The sequence below is a fragment of the Metopolophium dirhodum genome, chromosome 3, assembly GCF_019925205.1.
Source record: "Metopolophium dirhodum isolate CAU chromosome 3, ASM1992520v1, whole genome shotgun sequence".
Taxonomy (NCBI): domain Eukaryota; kingdom Metazoa; phylum Arthropoda; class Insecta; order Hemiptera; family Aphididae; genus Metopolophium; species Metopolophium dirhodum.
The window spans coordinates 23057644-23078071 of record NC_083562.1 but is presented as its reverse complement, the minus strand read 5'-3'; the positions used below and the strand labels follow the sequence as shown (position 1 = coordinate 23078071).

Here is a 20428-nt window from a genome sequence, read left to right as displayed (position 1 = left end):
TTATTTCCTACCACATTGCTCTATATAAATAATGTAATATCGGTATAATTATTTTAATAATAAAAAAAAAACTATAATATTCTTTGTATAAAAATTGCTTTATTCTATGTCCACATTGCTCTATATTCCATATTACCTATGACATGGTATATCTTTGGATCCTCCCGACTCCCAAGTCTGGCCTTATATCTAAATTCTATATTTCTAAATATGTTTAACTATATTATATTATATATAATATGTATTAGGTATAATATTTTATGCATGTATCCTCCTAATCTCCTCTTGATAAAATGTGCCACTTTCGACAGGCCTCGAACAAGGGTGCAGTACATTATAATTTATAAATATAATATGTATTATGTTACAAGTGCTTCGCGATCGAGTTGCAGGTCCAGCTACGATTTTACCGTCCAAAATTTTCCGACACATCTGTCCGCACTCCGCAGAGTATGAAATCTCGAATAGCAGTCCCCAGCGACTGATGAGGGCATCGAAATCTCCCATGCCTACCTTACCCCACACACCAATCTACAATTATATATTTTTATTTTTATAATTTAATATACCAAAGCACAATGCGCTAAATTTAATATAAGTACCTATATTATTATTCCAAATTCAGAAATACAAAGATACTTCTATAGTAAAGTTAAAAATAAATAATTAAATACATATAAAGAAATTGACAGAAAATATAACAAAAAAGGCCACACAAATAACGATACAATGACAGAATACCTAATAACTAATCTTACAAATTATTGAGGTTTGTTTTTAAGAGATCTGCAGGTTATCTGTTAGGTACTGTTATTGTTGATAGATTTAAAATGTATGTGTTTGGGTTGTTTGGGTATAAATGTATAATAGGTAGAGATATCATGGGTACTATGATGTAATTTAATATGGACATTTATATTATATAATATATAAAGTTGTATTTAGGTTATTTTAATCGCTATTGAAATCCATAGTGTATTCAACACTTCGACAGTTTACAATTAGTAATTAGCTAGTATAAAGTAATATATAGGGTGTAGGTACCTGTTGGTTATTTCCGGTTATTATTTTTTGTTCTATATAAAAACCTTAATTTGTACAAAATAAAATATATTTAAAATGGGTTTCAAATAGAAACTTTCTATAGTCCGGGCCAAGGGCGGCAAATTTTGAAGAAATTGAAAAAAAAAAAATCATATATTTTATGCATTTATGTAACTGCGTAAATATATTATAGGTATGAGTTGTTCCTAAAAGTCATTAAGATGGTATCAAACAATAATATTAGTAATAAATACTAATTTTTTTTTTCTGAGGGAAGGGGCGGTATATGTTCTAAATTCAGCTCGTCTCACGTCGTGTCCGTGTAGTTTAAAAATTAAAATTTTCACCTGCCACCTATAGTAGAATACAGTAGAATTTTATTATATTATGTGTATATTTTGTTATAGGTTTTTTAATCGAGAATCGAACGGCACAACGTGGACGCGGTAATAAAGCCCGGCGACAACCGCATTTTCTCTGACTAACACAGGATTTCCACTGACTATACCAACTACCAATACATCATGTCGTTTAGAGTTGGATACTTGGATATACCTATTGAACTTGTAAATAATGTATTAGTGTTATCTACGTACCTATTAAATAATAAATATACGGAACACATCAGTGTCCTACCACATACAACGATGGTCCTACTGTACAACACTACAACTTGACACACGTTTCTTCAGACAATATTCCATACCATCACCGTTCGGATGCCACGTTTTTTCGTGGTTTTGCCGTTTAGGTCGGAAGGATTCTAAATATTTATCGGACACAAACATTACGATAAATGCCCAATATAATTTTTTACCGAACAAAAATAAAGATCAGCACGATCTAAGGGGGGGGGGGGGGGATGCTATGGCATCCTCACTAAATCCGCCATTGGTTTTGGTATATAGTGTTCAATATTGGTCACGACTCACGGTAGTTTTACTTGAAGTATTAGTATAATACGCATTAGGTAGTAACCACACATCGATCGAGTTTTAATATTAAAGGAAAACCGCAGTCCGCCAGCAGTTATTCTACGCGTCCGGGCGCACAAGATCTCAATGATCCCTCAAGACTGAAACTGGGTTTACACTTCGTTTACAGATTTGTGTATAATACATAGGAGACACAATGTTGATAGTACATTAACAACGTGGCAATGTATTAGATTTATAAACACAACACAAACGGTGCAGTAGTAAAAAACCCGGCATAACAAATTCAAAATAGTATACTATATTATTGTATATACCATAATATTATAGGTGTACGATCCGGTACTTATCGCGCTGTCTTTAGCCCGTTTGATAATAACACGGTCATCCCCAACATCCCTTATTTTAAGTTATCTCCACAGTAAGCCGAGCTGTTCAATTCACAATAAAACTTAAAAATTTGTCAATTATTAATTTCAATGTTGAACTAAAACTTTAAAACCTCATAAAATAAAAAAAGTGCCAAGTAAGAACAAAATCTGTTATTCAAGTTACTGTAAAATAATTTATAAAATATATATTATTAAAAACGTTTTAAATACATATAATAATATATTATAGGTAATTTGTGAACTAAAAATGGGTCATTAACAATTATCACAAATAAAAATTGAACGGTAGGTATAACAAAATAAACACAATTCATTCATTTTTTTTAAATTAAATTGTTCTCAACAATACATATAATTTTAAAAGTAATGATATTAACTGAATTTAAAGTATAAATCATCACACTTAATAAAATTTTGATCCCAATAACATAAAAATTTTACACTAACAGTGTATATTTTAATTGATTTTATTCAACATCTCTGTAAGAATTTTCTCAAGTTTACGAGAATCAGCAGCAAAATTCCTTATACCTTCAGACAACTTATCATTGGCCATTTTGTCTTCATTCATTTCCCAACGAAACTTAGCTTCATCAATTTCAATTTTTTTCAAATCTGATGCTTTACCTAAAGTCAAATTCATTATTCACAGCTCATGTAAAATTTTATATTTAAATAAATATTCACCATTCTTCACGGTTAAATATTCCGTGAGTGGCTCATTAGACAATTCTAATTCCTCAAGTAGCTTAGGACTAATTGTTAACAAATCACATCCAGCCAATGCTTTGATTTCACCTAATTCAAAAAATTCATAATTAAAACAAATTAATTCAAAACACATAATGTACCAATATTACCAATGTTACGGAATGATGCACCCATCACAACAGTTTTATAGTTGAATTTTTTGAAATAATTGTAAATATTAGTTACTGATTGTACACCGGGATCCTTTAAAGGCTCGAAACTTTTCTTGTCAGTGTTTGCAACATGCCTATATATTAAATGATTACTTAAATATTTGTCAATAATAGGTATTTATAATTATGTAAGAAGCAGTAGGTTCAGCAGCTACTGACATCTTACATAATATAATATTTATGTTTATAATTCCATAAAATATTGTCCACATCAGATGAAAAATACTTTCAAACAATTTGAAAGCAAACAGTATATTATTACATATTTATTTTTAACTTAGAAATAAGCAAGCACAATATACTTTTAAGAATTTTACATAGTCCAATCTGTGATTACAGTTAGTTCACACAGCACTAGTTAATGAAAGAAAAACGAAATGCATTACCATAATATGTCGGATTATGTTGTGAGAGAGAAGAGTGTTGCAATAATATGTGAACATTTTAATTTAGTTTTGATCACATGAAATACACAAAAATGAATAATAAAAATAATAAAAAACTATAATTATACAACTATGTTGATTAATAAATATTAAAAAAATTTCACCTAAATGAAAAATTGCCAAGCCAATTCCAAATGGCAAAAATACTAATACAGAGAGCATAATATTATTATACTAGGAATGAAATCCCATCCTTACGGAACACAATATATATGATTCATAACATTTTTTGTCATTGATTGCAATTTGACATTGTATCTAGTAAACAAGAATAATCTCAAGAATAATATTATAAGGAAAAGGAACTAGGAAAACAATTCAATATTAAAATTAATCAATTAAATTTACCAATCCAAAATACGTCCAACGAAAGGAGATATTAAAGTGACATCGGATTCAGCACAAGCGATGGCTTGATAAAGTGAAAACAATAAAGTTAAATTACAATGTATTCCATGTTCTTGTTCCAAAACTCTGAAAAATATTTTAAATAAATATATAAACATTAATTTACATTGATAATTGTAAATAATTAGAGAAATAGTTTATAATACTGACTTGGCTGCTTGAATACCTTCCCACGTGGAAGCTAATTTAATTAATATACGTTCTTTGGCAATTCCAGCCTTTTCGTACATTTCAATGTATTTGATAGCTTTAGCAATACTTGCTTCTTTGTCAAAAGACAATCTTAAATAAATAATAAGTTATAATTTAAATAATATAATAAATTATTAGTCATATTGTATTTTAAAACATACCTAGCATCAACTTCAGTGGACACTCGTCCTGGAATTAGAGATAGAATCTCAGTACCAAACAACACAACAAGATTATCCATGGCTTCTTCGGTCTGTTCTTCAATTGTCCTGTGATCAGTACAAAACATTTTAAAACATAGATTTATAAATAAATAAATTTAGCCATTGAGTAAGTACCTATAATAGTATTATATATATTAAATAGACTAGCATTGATTATGAATACTATAGATTGCTCACTGGCGGTTTTTTGGTGGCACAAAATATTTATTCCTGGTAGATGGCGAGGCGAAATGCTACTAGTGATTACAACGTACCCGACCTTACTAAATCAGGTGGCCGTGTTATTGTGTGCGGTCAATATTTTGTGACACCGAAAAACCGGCCAGTGAGCAATCTATAGTATTTATAATCTATGATACTAGGTTTGTAATCACATGAGTCATACTATTATAATACACATTGTTTGTATCCATAGCAAACCTAACATGAGATGTTTTTTAAACAAAGTTATTTGCATAGTTTTTATCAATATAGCCAGAAATAATAATTCCCAACAAAATGTACTAAAACGTCCTTCACCATTTCGATTATAGAATGTTATAAATACTTAAGGGGATGAATTTGAAGAGGTGATATTCCGTCTTTTTTTAACTAAACACAATAATATGCATAATATATAAAGAAGAATTTAGACCTGATGTATTTCTCACATAATAATTGATCTAGAAAAGAGATAAGAATTATGAAAAATAATTGAATTTGTCGTTAAGATTAATAGAGATTGATTTCACCGTACTTTTAATTTTTAAATTCTACAAATAAAAAACTTTTTACACTTCAATTTTTGAAAAAGTTATAATCAAAAAAGCGGAATATTCTATCTCAAAATAGTTTGCGAGAAATTCAAGATATCTGTTTTCAGAGTTCTTATCATTTCACAAGATCAATTGGTATGTTGGAAAAGAACACATTAAAATGTTTATGTTGCAAGTGTGTTAAATAAAGACAGAAAATCAGCACTTCCAATTCCCATAACATTACAAGTATGCCTTTTGTTTTTAAGTTAACTTTAGGTTATTTTCATGTGATGAATTTCATGTGCATGTTTATTTTATATTAAACTTAAGATTGCTTAACTTGTTTTCAAATTTTATTAAGTGATTGAATATGTTATAGTTCAGTTTAAATTGTTTATTGAATCTACAAAAAATACTGATAAATGTAGAGTTCATACTAACTTTCCATTTGCGACCGCTAATTTCAGAGCTTTTGATATCAAATCTTTGTACTGAGGCATTTTAGCTGCAGCTAGGATAAGACTTGGGTTTGTAGTAGCATCAGTAGGTTTATACTTTTTCATGGCTAGAAAAAATTTTGAATAAATTATTTAAAATGAAATAATTAGGTAACTTTTAAAATTGTTACTCACTAATAATACAAGTTATAAAACATACTAGGTAATAAATATAATCTAGAAAACTGACAAATTATTAAAGAAAATACCTAATTAATAAGTACCTATATAAAATTATTTTTATTATTTTGACATTTCCAAAATTAAATATTATTATTTTTCCTAATCTTATACCTAGGTTATATTAATTAAATTGGAGTCTTTCAATATCAGCATATTTATCTAATTTATGTCATATAATTTTGTATGCTATTTTATATTCAAAGAATATATTTTAGCTTAATTAATTACAATTAATTTAACAATATTTAAACCAAACAATTTATATTATATTTAACAATCTTATTTTACCCACACGGCTACACAATATAATATTCAATAAATGGTACAAAGTTCAAGGGCATTTAATCTTAATGAGATAAAGAAATATAACTTCCATAGGTTATATTTTAAAATTAAAATAACAAATACAATTATTATGGATAACCGTGGTTTTTAAAGTTACAACTAAATCTCCTAGAACTACTAGGGTAAGTAGTAGATATTTTGTTGTATATAGGTATCTACCAACAGTTTACTGTGAATTATAAAATGTTTAAAACATTTTACAACAGATACAGCAGCACCTCTACCTGCATAAGCTTACTTTTACTTTTTTATAAAGTGTTGTAAGAGATAAACTATCCACATTATACAACTAGGGGGCTTGAAAGTGAAAGGCACTACACAAATTAGGTGACTACAGCAGATGAAATAAATTAAGTCACTTTATATATTTTAAATACTTTTAGAAACAAATTTTAAAATAATAGTGATACAAATCGATTAAAAGTCAAATTAAGTGGTATAAAAATAAAAAATATTAAATTATCAGCACCCAACAAGTGGCAAAATTCTGTAGGTGCCTAGGTATCTTAATAATAGTAGGCGAGTTGAAAGTTATAATAGTAATTACTTGGGTATAAGTGTATAATGTATAACACTATAACAATTATAGACATATATTATAGGTGATCTGTTGTATTATACCGGTTAAGTAATAAGATACGTACTTTCAAAATCTCCCGTGTCAGCCACGACAACGGTAAAGTTCTTGAGCTGACCCAGCGACGACATTTTTGACTTCTTAGGCGATGGTTCTGTCATTTTAATAAAATATATTGTAGTGGTGACAATTCAAAATTCGGTGGATACTAAATTAAGTAAAAGACGGTTTATCATCAACCAACTACCGACGACAACCAGTAAGTAGTAACTAGTAACTACCAACTTGTAGAAATGTACTACTACCTATTACTATGTAGAATTAACTATAAAGATAATGGTAAAGAACATTCAACATATTATCAATATCATATTAACCTCCAAGTGAACTCTACCGCGGCACTACTGCCAATCGACCGGCCGAGTGTTTACAGGTTGGCCATAGATCGCGACCAGCAACTAGCAAGGTGATTGGTGCTTGAGACACTGAACTGTGTACCCAATATAACTATGTACCACACTACCACTATACCTATATTGTTCTATGCAACTATAAAAAAATAAATAAATACCATAGGTAGTAGACCTATAGTAGAAATTCGCTAGATTATACCGGTGTGAAAAATAATGCACCGGGATGTTTGGACCATATCATTTACATGGTTCATTATCCCGGTACGGGATAATGTGGGATAATTTTAAACCTGTTTAGTCTAGCGAATTTCTATATAGAGTATAGGCTATTATAAACCTTAGATCATATTAATAATTAATAATTAATATACTATAATATAGTATATCTGTATATGATCTAAGCATTCTAAGCTATAAACGAAGTAATGAACAGTGCATTCCACTCCGTCTTGCCATCGATGCTATTTAGGCGATCATATAACCGAGAAAGAAAGAACATTAACTAGTGAAGGAGCCCGCCTAAGGAACTTTATACATTTTACTACTTTGTACATTTTCTCGCTCACTCTCTAGAAATTCACTAAACTAGACCGGTTTATACATTATCCCGCATCGGGATAACGGACCATGTAAATGGGTCCAAACATGCCGGTGCATTGTTTTTCGCAGCGGTTTAGTCTAACGAATTTCTCTAGTCGTACCCCTTTCTCTCTCTAAGCGCTGTCCATTAGTTTGTAGATCTACCTATGATATAATTAACTATAACTATTATAGGTATGATGCACACATCGTGATACGCATCCTCTTCACCCGCCGACCACCAAATCAGCTCATTATATCATGGGTCTACTTACTGACTAGGTACTGTCTGTCTGCCTACTACAAACTTGAAACTGTATAAAGTATTAAGTATAGTATATATAATATATATTATACTATATAGTTCAGTGCCTCAGTGGATTTTAAGTAAATTGAGATGATGATGAAGATGAAATAAGTAAAAACGAGTTCGTTCAATCGTTATCGTTCAGCTACACTGGGCAATCTCTCCTAATCGCTTGAAAATAATTAGTCCAGACATTTTATTAGTAGTTACTAGTTAGTACCTACTTACCAAGGTCTAAGGTCTAAGGTACGTACACAAGATATCTTTGATCTTTTATGACCTTATCAACGAAATAAACATATTATTGGCGATTGAATACTTTAACAATTACAAGGTGTAATTATTTGTTACAGTCGTTACAGGCACATTGTGCAAAAAAAAAATATAATAATATATTATATAATTTATAATATTTATTAAAATATATTATTATAACTATGATATAGATAACCATAGATTGCATAATCAACAAATTCACGAGTCGACAAGTCAAGACAATTTCCCGAGACAAGGGACGAATATAATATTTTCAAAATAGACAATAAGCAATAAGCATTAACCAATAATTGTAAAAACAAACAGCAAATAACATTTTTCCATGCAGACACAAAAATACATCGTCCAAGCAGAAATTTAAAAAACAAAAATATACATATTAAAATAAAAATGTTGTAAAAAATATGTACATAATGTGATAACATTATAATTTATGTTCTTATTTTATTTTTATACTCTCAAAAAATATTAGTCATAACTCATAAGCGTAAAACTAGAGTAAATATAAAAACGATTCCTGTCGAGTTCATTGACGCAAATAGGGGGGGGCTTAATCCCCCCCAAATGTCGGTCAAGTCCCCCCAGTTCCAAATCTAGTAATTAGTACTAATTTTTATATTCTGTGGTACTAAGCAATATGGCTATGGAGAGGGGGGCTTGAGTCCCCCCGAAAAATTTAATAAATTTGCGCCTATGGTCGAGTTATATTAAAATCGAATGTTAAAATTAGGTATATGTATGATTTTTTACACTTCTAAGTGCTGGAGAATAATACCAGATGCAAGTACTAAAATCACGCTATTACCATCCTCCAGGTGTTCGGAGGGCTCTCGAGATCGTGTATACGAGAATTTGATCAAACACACCTTACAATAAAATTTTATGCAAAATGCACATATAATGTAATATCTACAATCAATATAAAATATTATATTAAATGTCTTACCTGACTTGCAGCGGTCTGTGGGTTATGCTGTAGCAGTTTTAGGTAACACGAATAAGTAATACTTCAAATACACAAATCGAAATATTGAACGCACTGATTATAGCTTGTCACTTAGGTGGCTGGTGCACACGCACTGATTTAAAGAGACGACACGTATATGCTGACCAGAGTGGTAGTCGGTTTTAATGGTTTTATCAAGTTTTTGCAACTAAATTTGTCTCCGGCGGCAAATACTTTTTTTGACCATTCCTTTTCTCTGGCGGCATATAAGAAAGCCGGTAATCGGAAAAAAAATCCCCAGACTACAATATTACTCATAAAGTCATAACCATATTATGCAACATGAACAAATATTTTTTAAACGTTAATATTAGTATCTATAATTACCATTTACCAAATTATTAATATTTAATTACAAATACGTATATTATATTATGTTATTAAAAAAATTATATGTTATAAATAATATTTTGTTCTAAATTACGATAATATATTATGTGTAATATGCCTCGTGCCTATTCAATAAATTATTGTTTGATAATTATTATTATTATTACCTATATTTTATATAATATTTTTGAATACTATGTTTTTAACTTTATTATTTGATGTATCGATCATTCGAAATATTTTTATATGATATATTTGTGAAGTTGTTAAGTTAACATAATATTAAAACAAAATATTATTTATAATGTATAATTTTTTTAATAATATAATATAATATACGTATTTGTAATTAAATATTAATAATGTGGTAAATGGTAATTATAGATACTAATTAACGTTTAAAAAATATTTGTTCATGTTGCATGTGGTTATGAGTAATATTAAAGTCTGTGGATTTTTTTTCCTAGGGTCGGGGATTTTTTTCTGGGGTTTAAAATCGGGGGATTTTTTTTCCGGGAATCAAGAAAGCTGCAAGCCTTACACTCTAGTGCTCTACGGTTGTAAGTACGTGCCAATTTCTTTTACTTATGTAATGATATGCTCACACATCATTATAATAAATAAACTAAAATCTTATAGAATAATAAATAACAATCAGACTTTTGTTTGTAGAAATCGGCCATCCCCAATAAAACCATTGTCACCGACAAAAAGCTACAATCTGTATTATACAATCACAAATTAATATATGGCGTAAATGTCTTTGACAAATTACAAACAATCGAATAGATTATAACAATTTTGTTTTGTAATTTCAATATTATATATTTCAGTAGATTTAACATAATTTATAATGCTGATACTTGGACATAAACAAATCATAGTAATAAAATTAAAAGATAAATTCGGGTAAATAATACTGTCTGTTAAAATTGAAAGGACAGTGAAATCACAAACATTGTTGTCAATATTAATAACAATACAAAATACTTTGATCATTAAATGTATAATAGTAAAAGCCAACAACTTACTAAAAAAAATGATTAGAGTAGATTTGTAACTAGGTGTAAACAATACATTAAATTAAAACATTACAACTTACAAATAAAATGTTGCTATTCCAAATTAAATATTACACTAATAAAATTAAAATAAGAAAATAAAAAAAGAACACGCTGGTAATCTGAACAAAATAAGGTAAATAGTATATAAATACTTATTCTATGTAGCAATAATGTATACAGTAATTTAACTGTCGACTCCACTAGATTTTACATGCAATTTTCAAGTGTTTTAAGGATTTGGTGGTTTAATAAATTTGTTCTATAATAGTTATACACAATAAAAATTGTTCTCTTAGACAAGTTGAAATATTTTTATATTTAACAGACTAATTAATTTGAATACAACTATCTATGCATGAAATGAAATACTGGATTGAGGAACAAATTTGAACATACATAGACAGAACATTTTGATCGATACTTTTTTAAGAAAATCCAATAAATAGTTATTTGTGATGATTAACAATATTTATACAATTCATATTTGTTCGATTTAATTGAAGCTTTCCTTATACACAGGTCTTAAATTAAATTAATTATTAACATACTAGTGAGTTTATAGATTAAATGTTTTTTTTTAAATACGTAGACAAACTTATTTAAGAATTTAACAGACAAAATAATATAGAATAAATAAAAATAAAAAATATTTAGTTTCTGTGATGTTGAACATTTTGATTTTTATACATTTATTAAAAAAGATATTATTACTTTGGTGTTAATTTAAATTATACTTTTTTGATGGCTAACTACCTAATATGGAAATTTTATCACAGGTATACTTAATTTTAAAATATATAGACTATAGTTTACAAATTGTATAATTCAATCGTAAACATTTCCCTTAGGGAAAAATAAAAATGTGTTCCCTGACACTAGTGGAGAAACCTATTCTTTCTATAAGTGGTGGGTTCAAACAGCGTCACATAGTGTGGAAGCAGCTTCTTCAACATTCCAATTACAGTTGTTCAGAGCAGTAACACAAGCTTCCCTGGATGCCATTCCTAATCTAAAATAATATAATATAAATCAATAACATTTGTTCATTACAGTTATTCAATGTGTGCCACCAATCTTATGATTGATTTACTTACCTTAAAAGATTATTAATTTTTAGATATTTTACACTCTCCTGAAAATTCCAACATGTAGCTTCCAAAGCATCTAAACATTCTTCTTCGGTCACTGTATTATTAAAATAACTACAAAGCTGAGATACAGAAGAATCAGACTAAAAAAAAGTTTTAATATTAGTAACAGCTGGTTAGTTATTTTTTTTTACAAATGATGCTTTATTTATTATCCCCGTTTTACAAAATATGCACAACATAAAAAATTTGCATCCAGCAAAATCTATTTTGTGTTGTTGGTTTTAAGATTGTAGTAAATTGACCTATTATCAAATTTTTACGCTAAGAATATTATCTGTGTTCTCTCATCAATTGTATTTTATATTTTAATTTATAAGCAAGTTTTAAGTATACAAAATATAAAAATTTGAAAATGCTCATAACTTGTTTAAAAAAAAAATTCTCATGAGATACAGAAAAAAATATTATAATAATTAAATTTTATTATCACCTTATTAATAACTAATAAGTCAATTGACTGTAATATTAACTGCTGTGAATGAAAATGTATTATGTTGTACATTTGTAAGATGGAAACAGATGCTCATTACATTATTATTTACCATATTTTGCTCTGGAACAATCTGATACATGTTGGGTGTTTGACTATAGTACCTTGATAGGTCTACAGGAGGACTATAGTACGGTGAACTATAATTTGAGGCAACAGTTAAATTATCAGTCTTGACATTCGAATATACATCATTTCTATAATAATTGGAAGCTGTATTATTGATATTTTTATGTGTTGTTATATCACTAATACACAACTCTTTGACTTTATTTTCTGCTATATTCAGATTGGCCGCATATATTGGATCTGAATCGTATTTAGAGACAAATAACGACATATCAAGTTCTGTTGTTGAATAATAACTAGATGTATTTGAACCATTAGTGTGATTGTTTATGGAACTTGAAGGTCGAGGAATAGCTGAATTTAAAAGTTCAGTGTTTAATTTTTTTGGAGCCACATTAGGAGGTGCCAACACAATTTGGTTATTAGTATTGGCTTGTGCTTCTTTTTTACCTAGACTTTTTTCAAGTTCAGCAATAAAGTTCATATCGAGTTTGGGTGTATTATTCAACACAAGCTCATTGGATTGTAAAATTTGTGTATCAGAATAAGAAGGAAACTTTTGGACCCCATCGTTGGGGGTCTCAAATATAGAAGTATCAAATGGATCACTAGGTTGTTCAGAAGAAAATAATCCACTGACATTTGTATATGTATGATTATAATTAAATGGTTCAGAATTATTAGCTGAAAAACAAAACATTAAAATAATAAGACAACTGCTTTGATTTTATATATATAATTAATTACTTACTTTCTGCAACATCAATTGGTTGATCAAGAATAGATAAATTGGAGTTGATGGATGAAGAATTACTAGTGTTATGGTTTATGGGTGGTGGTGTACATCCATCCAAATCAACTAAAACTTGTTCGCCATTAGGCAGTTGAGGAAATGGACCAGGAGGTCTGCCAGGAGCTGGTCTTAAACTTCTTTTACGACCATCTGTAAGCTTAGAGTAGTTGAATTGTTTGTTTGATGGAAGTATAGATGTAAGCACAGTGTTTTTGGATTTTTCAGCTTTGGATCGTACATTTTTTTCAACTAGGTCTGAATTTTTTTTGGGACTTGTATTTTTCCGACTTGGCAGTATAGGAGGACCAGTTTCAACAACTCTCGGGCGACCTCCTAATAAATCTGGTGGTTCCATAGGATTGTTCAAATATACTTGATCGATCTTATCATGAAAGCCCCAATTGTTTCCACTAGCATCACCATGATGGCCAGTATGAATGAAAGAATTTCGAAGGGGTTTGCTGATATCGTCTGATGCTTTCCGTCTCATTGGATCAACTGATCGCCTATATAAATGTATCAATTTAATTTAAATTATGATAATCTGTTGCTACAAAGATAATAATGTAAATTTTTTTTTACCTAGCAAAGTTTCCAATTTGAAAAGTCCTCAAATTTTGTCCTTTCCACCAGAAATGATCAGGTTGCCCATCAATTACAATAATTCGATCACCTACTTCTACTTCCAATTTACTTGAGTCGTCACAAAATTCAGTGGATACCAAAGTTGATGTAGCTTTGACAATGTTTGGAGAGTTACTTTTTAAATAATTTCTTATGCTTTTAAAACTTGGACGTTCACCTGGGTCTAGGATCCAGCACTACAAGGAAAATATTTAAACAATTTTATTTAAATAATATTTAAGGAAATGATAAAATATTGTTACTCACCTGTTGCATTAATCTGTATAAGTTTATTGGACATGCTTCTGGTTGCTCAAGACGCTGACGTTCTCTAACAAGTTTGGATAGTACTTGAGAAGCATCAAGACCTGCCCAAGGTTCTTCACCTCCAGTGAACATTTCCCAGAGTACCACACCATACATCCATGTATCAGAAGCATGTGAAAATTGTCTAGTGCGTAAACTTTCTGGGGCACACCAGGGAAATGGCACTCTGCGTCGTTCTGTCATAACATAACAATCTTCTTCCATTGGCAATAATCGCATCAGTCCAAAATCACCAATTTTTACCTAAGTTATAAATAATTTTTAATATTATAATGAATAAAGTATAAGCTATGGTTATACATAATAATAAATAAGAAGAGTACCTGTTGAGGTGTAGTAAGCAATATATTTCGACATGCTAAATCCCTATGTATACACCTTTTTTTCTCAAGATACTCCATGCCAGTAGCAACTTGTAGAGCATACTCCCACAAATCGGTTATCATAATATGGCCACATTGTTTTCTTAAATAGTCTCTAAGACTACCTAAAGCAGCAAGTTCAGTTACCATCATCATTGGCTGAGTTAAAACAATTCCATACAACCTTAAGATACAAAATTAGATATAATGTTACAAAATTAAACCATACATTAGAAGTAATGTTTAAACAATAGTATATATTATACAAATTTGTAATGACACTGAAAAATGGCCGTCGGCGGTCAACGTGTTAAATATTATTAAAAATTAATTTTCACTGACAACAAAATTATTTGCAATTAAGTACTTTATAAGATGCACGTGATCTAAAGTGTGCATAGCCTGAACTTCTTTGACAAAATCTTCAAACATTTGTGGTAATGATGGTACGTCTTGTTTTAACATCTTGACAGCAACTTGAACCACACGTCCAGTTGAAGTGGTCCATTCTCCACGGCTCACGATTCCAAAAGAACCATCACCAATTTTTTCAGATAACCTAAATATGACCATAAAAATGAATATGTATTAATTCATAATTAAACAATAAGATTAAGTAATATTTACTTTATATCCTTTTCAAGGATTAAACAAGTAAGAGATAGAGCTGATGGTTGAGCAGATTCAGTAGAAGATGCATTTTTTTTTAGTGTTCCTGTTGAATGTTTGTTGGCTTGTGTTCCACCCAAAATTGACAAAATCTTATATCTTCGCTCTGCACCTTTACGTTTTTTTACAGCTTCCAACAACCTTCGAGCTGCTGGTTTACTTATACCAATATTTTCCAAATCTTCAGGTTTAACATACTCAAAGTGAGTTAATCTGGTTATCTAAACAGATATTAAAAATACAGTTAATGCTTACATTATTATTTAAAAAACAATGACTTTTTAAGAAAATTGTTGATATTTTTAAACTCACTTGAAGTTCGTCAATGATTCGATTAAGGAAGTGTTCAAGTTGAACATCCAACAAAAGGCTTTGAAGCCATTCTTTATCATCTACATCATCGGTTAGCGCCATTTTTATGTACAGTTAGCATCCTTTGATAAGAGAAGAAAAAAATCAACTATGTAGTAAATTTGTAAAACAACTTACAAGATAAGTAAATACAATCTATCAATAATCTTAATTCATGTGTAAGTGGAAAACACAACCAACAACGAGTATGGGTGCCATAATATGTAATTTTGCCGGGACTATAAAGGTTTTGCATATAGTGTCTCGTCGTCCTGATTAAGTATTTCGAGACAGTCAATTGTCACAGAATCAAACTTCAATAACTTATATAAACATTTTTAGTAGAAAAACAGTATTCTTTTGATAATAAAATTAATTACTTAATTGAATGACAAACTTTATTTTAAAATCATTTTCCTGGCTTGGTAACAACTAACAACAATTATTAATAAACATGTTCTTTATTTTCACTTTTGATTTTTTTTTTTTTATCATTTATTGCTAATTGATTATTATATTGGTTACTTATTTTGCTTTGTAACATTGAATAAGTGTTTTCCTTTTAAACATATGTTGTGAGTATTGACCATAATGTGTGATATTCCAGTAATAAGAAATAGGATGTTACAACTGGTGGTTGACCGTGGATGAGTGGTAAAATTCTTTCCATGAAAACTATTAAAAAATGTTAGTTGCGACTTAAATAAAATAGAATATGGCAACATTAACAAGGAGAAAACAATACAAAAAGTATATAACTGTTAGCAACCTGTCATACCACTATTATAGCAACTGGACCATATCTAGCACTTTCCTGAATCTTAACCAATTAGAATACTAAACTGTCATGTATATATAACATTAACTAGAAAGCAATTACAAGTGTTGATGTGTTGCCCATTCATAAGATAAAAAATTTTAAGTAAAAACCTATAAGTAGTCATAGAACCCAATTAATTAAAAGTTACAACTTAGTTTTAAAGTAAATACCGTATACAATTGGAAATTATTAGTACAAAATATAAATATTAAACTACCCAAATAGTTTGGTTATTTAAGTAAACAGTAAATGTACAAACATTTATTTTAATACAATAATGTTAAATAATTTAATTATTTCTGTGAAGCATTGAAATATAAACGTTGTGAAACAGTTGAGTATTGTTATTATAAAAAATTGTTACTAAATAAAATTAAGAAAATTTAAGAAAAATAAAAATGTATTTATTTAAAAGGATTGAAATGGTAATGTGTACAAAATAATTATAAAATGTAGAATTTAAAAATTATATCCATAAATTGTTAGGTATTAATGTGACTGCAAAATATTAAAACCAACTTCAATATGAAAAGTTACATACATTATTTAAATTTGAATAGTTAAATATAATGTTTAAGTGGGACACTAATAAAACTCAACAGTTTTGCAATGCATAAAATATAATGGTTGATATGACAACTACATAATACAAATTAATAATATTGCATGATATTGATACCTTATACCTACAACCTTAATAAAATATACCTTACTCAGTACTTAGGTAGTCAATATTACATTAAAAAAAATGGTGATAATATTATGTTAAGATACTAACAAATAGGTACCTTACTGAAATTTAATATAAGTAATTTATATGTTTTTAAAAGGGGATTTTTGGATAAATTGACATATGGTCAGCTTCACAACATTTTCAATACCCACCTGTTGTAGTATCATATAACTGATCATTTAAGTATTAAACAAAAATATATTTATTAAATATATGTATTAATATTATTATAGTGTAAGTATTTAATAATGAACACAATAACTGCATGAAACCGGTAATAATTAAAATTAATAGATGTACCCATAATAAGCTTTTACTTACTACAATTTATATTATATTTAGAGTTTAGAGTTTTAGACTACCTATTTAAATTAAAAAATATACAATACCATAAATAACAAAATATGCAGCCTAGGTATGACTAAAAGATGAATAAATAAAATGTATATATTTAAAAAAATATTTTTTTTATTAGATATTATACAAAATCTACATAGTTAAAATGTAATAGTAGGTAGTATAGTGCATATTATTATATCTGTATGCTGTACCTAAAGCTTAAAATAAGTTTCACTTATTTTAATTAAAAAGTGCGATTGAAAGTAAAGCTAACTTAATTGTTTTGTATATTGTTACATCAAATATTTGACCTTGATATTAAATGACAGATTCATATAATTAACTATTAGTACCTATGTAAAGAAGTAATATGATAGTAATATAAAAATAATTTTAATTTTAGATGACATTGTAATAAATAGAAATTCTATAAAAATCAAGTATAAACCTATAAAATACATATTAAATCTTTTTGCCACTATACGTAGAATCTAACCATGTAAAAGAAATAGTAATATCAGCAAGATATTATAAGAGTAAGAATTAATTAATGTAGTTATAACTTATAATGCAAAGAAATGTTTATTAAATAAGCAATATGTCAATATGAAAATGTATATAGAGTACTTACATGCATCTCATGAAAATTAATTTAATTTAAGTAGGCACAGTACAAAATACATAAGGCAGGATAAAAGAGTTTTATAATTTATTCACTTATTTGAATGTGTTTTTTTACTATGTATGTCCCTAACTATTCACAGAATACTTTTAAAAAAACACTAAAAAATTAATATTTATTGATATTAATTGATTTTTCAATTTGATATGTGTTAAATTTAGGATGATGATACCTAATGTGACTCATTCTACAAAATTGATATGATTAGTTAACTTGAAGAATCACTACCTACTGTAAGGTACAACTGTAGCGCTATGTATTACACTACAAGATTAATGCAATAATTTTAAATATTGAATTGTATATAGGTAGTTCTATGATAAATTGATAAATAATAATATAATATAAATATAGGTAACTAATAAGGCTCTAGCAAAACTGGGTTTTTGAAGATTTTAAGTAGACTTGAACATGCTCTTAAATTATTATACTTTACCATAGTACATATTACCTGCACTCTCAATTAAAATATGCAACCTTATTATGGCACTCAAACTCAATAACTCATTTCTAAAATGCAATGTTACTTTTTATGATTTTTATGCCTCCAATGCAACATACTTCATAGGCAACTCCATTTTAAAAATTATATTGTAAGTTTTTTTACTATTATGTTGCTAAATAATATATTTGAAATTACAACTCAATTAATACATATTGTTATATACTTTATATACTTGTATAATGTAAATTGGATTAGGTATATCCGTAATAAAGATTATAATAATTTTATTATTATTATTAATATACCTAATACGATTCAAATTATCCATGTATTTGTATATCTATTTTCTTTACCCTTTCAAGTGTCCAAAAAGTGTTTTATCTCGTTGTTGGTTTAATGGATAATTTTTTATTTAGATATTATAAAACTAATAAATGTCCATTATATACCTATCTACATAGGTTTTTAATCGTATTCTAGGTAACTTGATTTTGCAATAGGTATATGTAATTTATTAACAATGATTATGCAATAGGTATAATACCTGTATTATTTTATCTGTATAGGTAAATTGTGCTATGTTAAGTAAATTAATTTCAACACTTTTACATAGTGAGCCTAATGAAGGAACAAATTATTCTTTTTATAAAGTAATAAACTATTTGAAAACTAATCAAAAGTTGACATATACAAATTAAAAATTATCACAAGTACACGCCAATATTATTAAGAAATACTAAACGTCATGATATAATAATATTTATATTATTATTAAGTAAAGTAAATACGTACCAGTTTTTTATATTTTGTACAGCTATCGAATTATCGTAACAATACGAGTTTGATGAGTCAAAGTGTCAAACATATTTAACAGCATTTGAAAAAGAGCGCCGCCACAGGATTATTCACAGATATAAATATAAAATTAATAACAACAATATTCAATCAGTAGTATTATTGCGAAACGGTCTCTGGACTCTGACAACGACTGTTTTATGTTGTGGATATTGGATGAGTACTAGAGTCCGTCACGGCCCACGGACAACTTGATTAAAATTAAAATATTATTGCCGATACAGATTACAGTTACACGGCGCACTTTAGTATCGGTTACTCCTTTACGCGATATGTACAATAATAATAGTGTTATTACTTATACAATAGGAATTATAGTATGGACACCAGGAGCAGCAGTAGCAGCAGCTGTAGTAACTAATAACTATAGTATTGTGGGCTTGTGGCGACGGCCGACGGGTTGGTGATTGCAGCCTTGCAGGCGACTGCTACATCCAGTACATCCGATACCTACCAACAATCGAGCGATTTCGATATTCACTATCGATAAACGGTAGATAATACCGTATGGGCACGGATTAAATGAAATTTTCATTTAATCTGTGTTATACTGGACGGTGTCTGGTATGGGATCACGATTTAAGATACTACTATATTGCTATAATAATAGACTATACTACAATAATAGTGCCTAAATGCGTGCGATAATTGGGAAATGGTAATGGGTACATACTACTTACTACCTGGAACTAGCTCAAACAATAGTTTTGGATGTCGGGATGTTAATATGATATATTGTATTACTATACGAGTATACGACTATTATACGAGTGTCGGAGTATACTGTCACAGAATAAAATACTGTATACCGTATACGACATAAGTGAATACGTTATACGT

General features: G+C 28.6%; 2 protein-coding genes across 3 annotated transcripts; both read right to left on the bottom strand.

The window, feature by feature from the left end:
* Nucleotides 1-2506: 2506 nt before the first annotated feature.
* On the bottom strand, nucleotides 2507-7237 carry LOC132941657 (probable transaldolase). Its single transcript, XM_061009801.1, has 8 exons — nucleotides 6971-7237; nucleotides 5743-5866; nucleotides 4502-4609; nucleotides 4299-4430; nucleotides 4089-4214; nucleotides 3232-3368; nucleotides 3059-3169; nucleotides 2507-2998 (listed from the first exon to the last, which is right to left on the bottom strand). The coding sequence occupies exons 1-8, from the start codon at nucleotides 7062-7064 to the stop codon at nucleotides 2829-2831; spliced, it is 1002 nt and encodes a 333-aa protein (XP_060865784.1). The 5' UTR covers nucleotides 7065-7237; the 3' UTR covers nucleotides 2507-2828.
* Nucleotides 7238-10613: 3376 nt separating this feature from the next.
* LOC132941345 (activated CDC42 kinase 1) lies at nucleotides 10614-19979 on the bottom strand. 2 transcript variants are annotated; one of them, XM_061009361.1, is made up of 12 exons: nucleotides 19526-19979; nucleotides 15676-15797; nucleotides 15322-15584; nucleotides 15062-15253; nucleotides 14656-14878; nucleotides 14273-14575; nucleotides 13964-14202; nucleotides 13340-13887; nucleotides 12780-13272; nucleotides 12572-12716; nucleotides 11973-12109; nucleotides 10614-11887 (listed from the first exon to the last, which is right to left on the bottom strand). In XM_061009361.1, the coding sequence occupies exons 2-12, from the start codon at nucleotides 15775-15777 to the stop codon at nucleotides 11791-11793; spliced, it is 2742 nt and encodes a 913-aa protein (XP_060865344.1). In that variant the 5' UTR covers nucleotides 15778-15797; nucleotides 19526-19979; the 3' UTR covers nucleotides 10614-11790. The 2 variants fall into 2 exon arrangements, with proteins under 2 accessions (XP_060865344.1, XP_060865343.1); XM_061009360.1 differs by having other exon boundaries at nucleotides 12572-13272; nucleotides 19526-19978.
* Nucleotides 19980-20428: the final 449 nt, after the last annotated feature.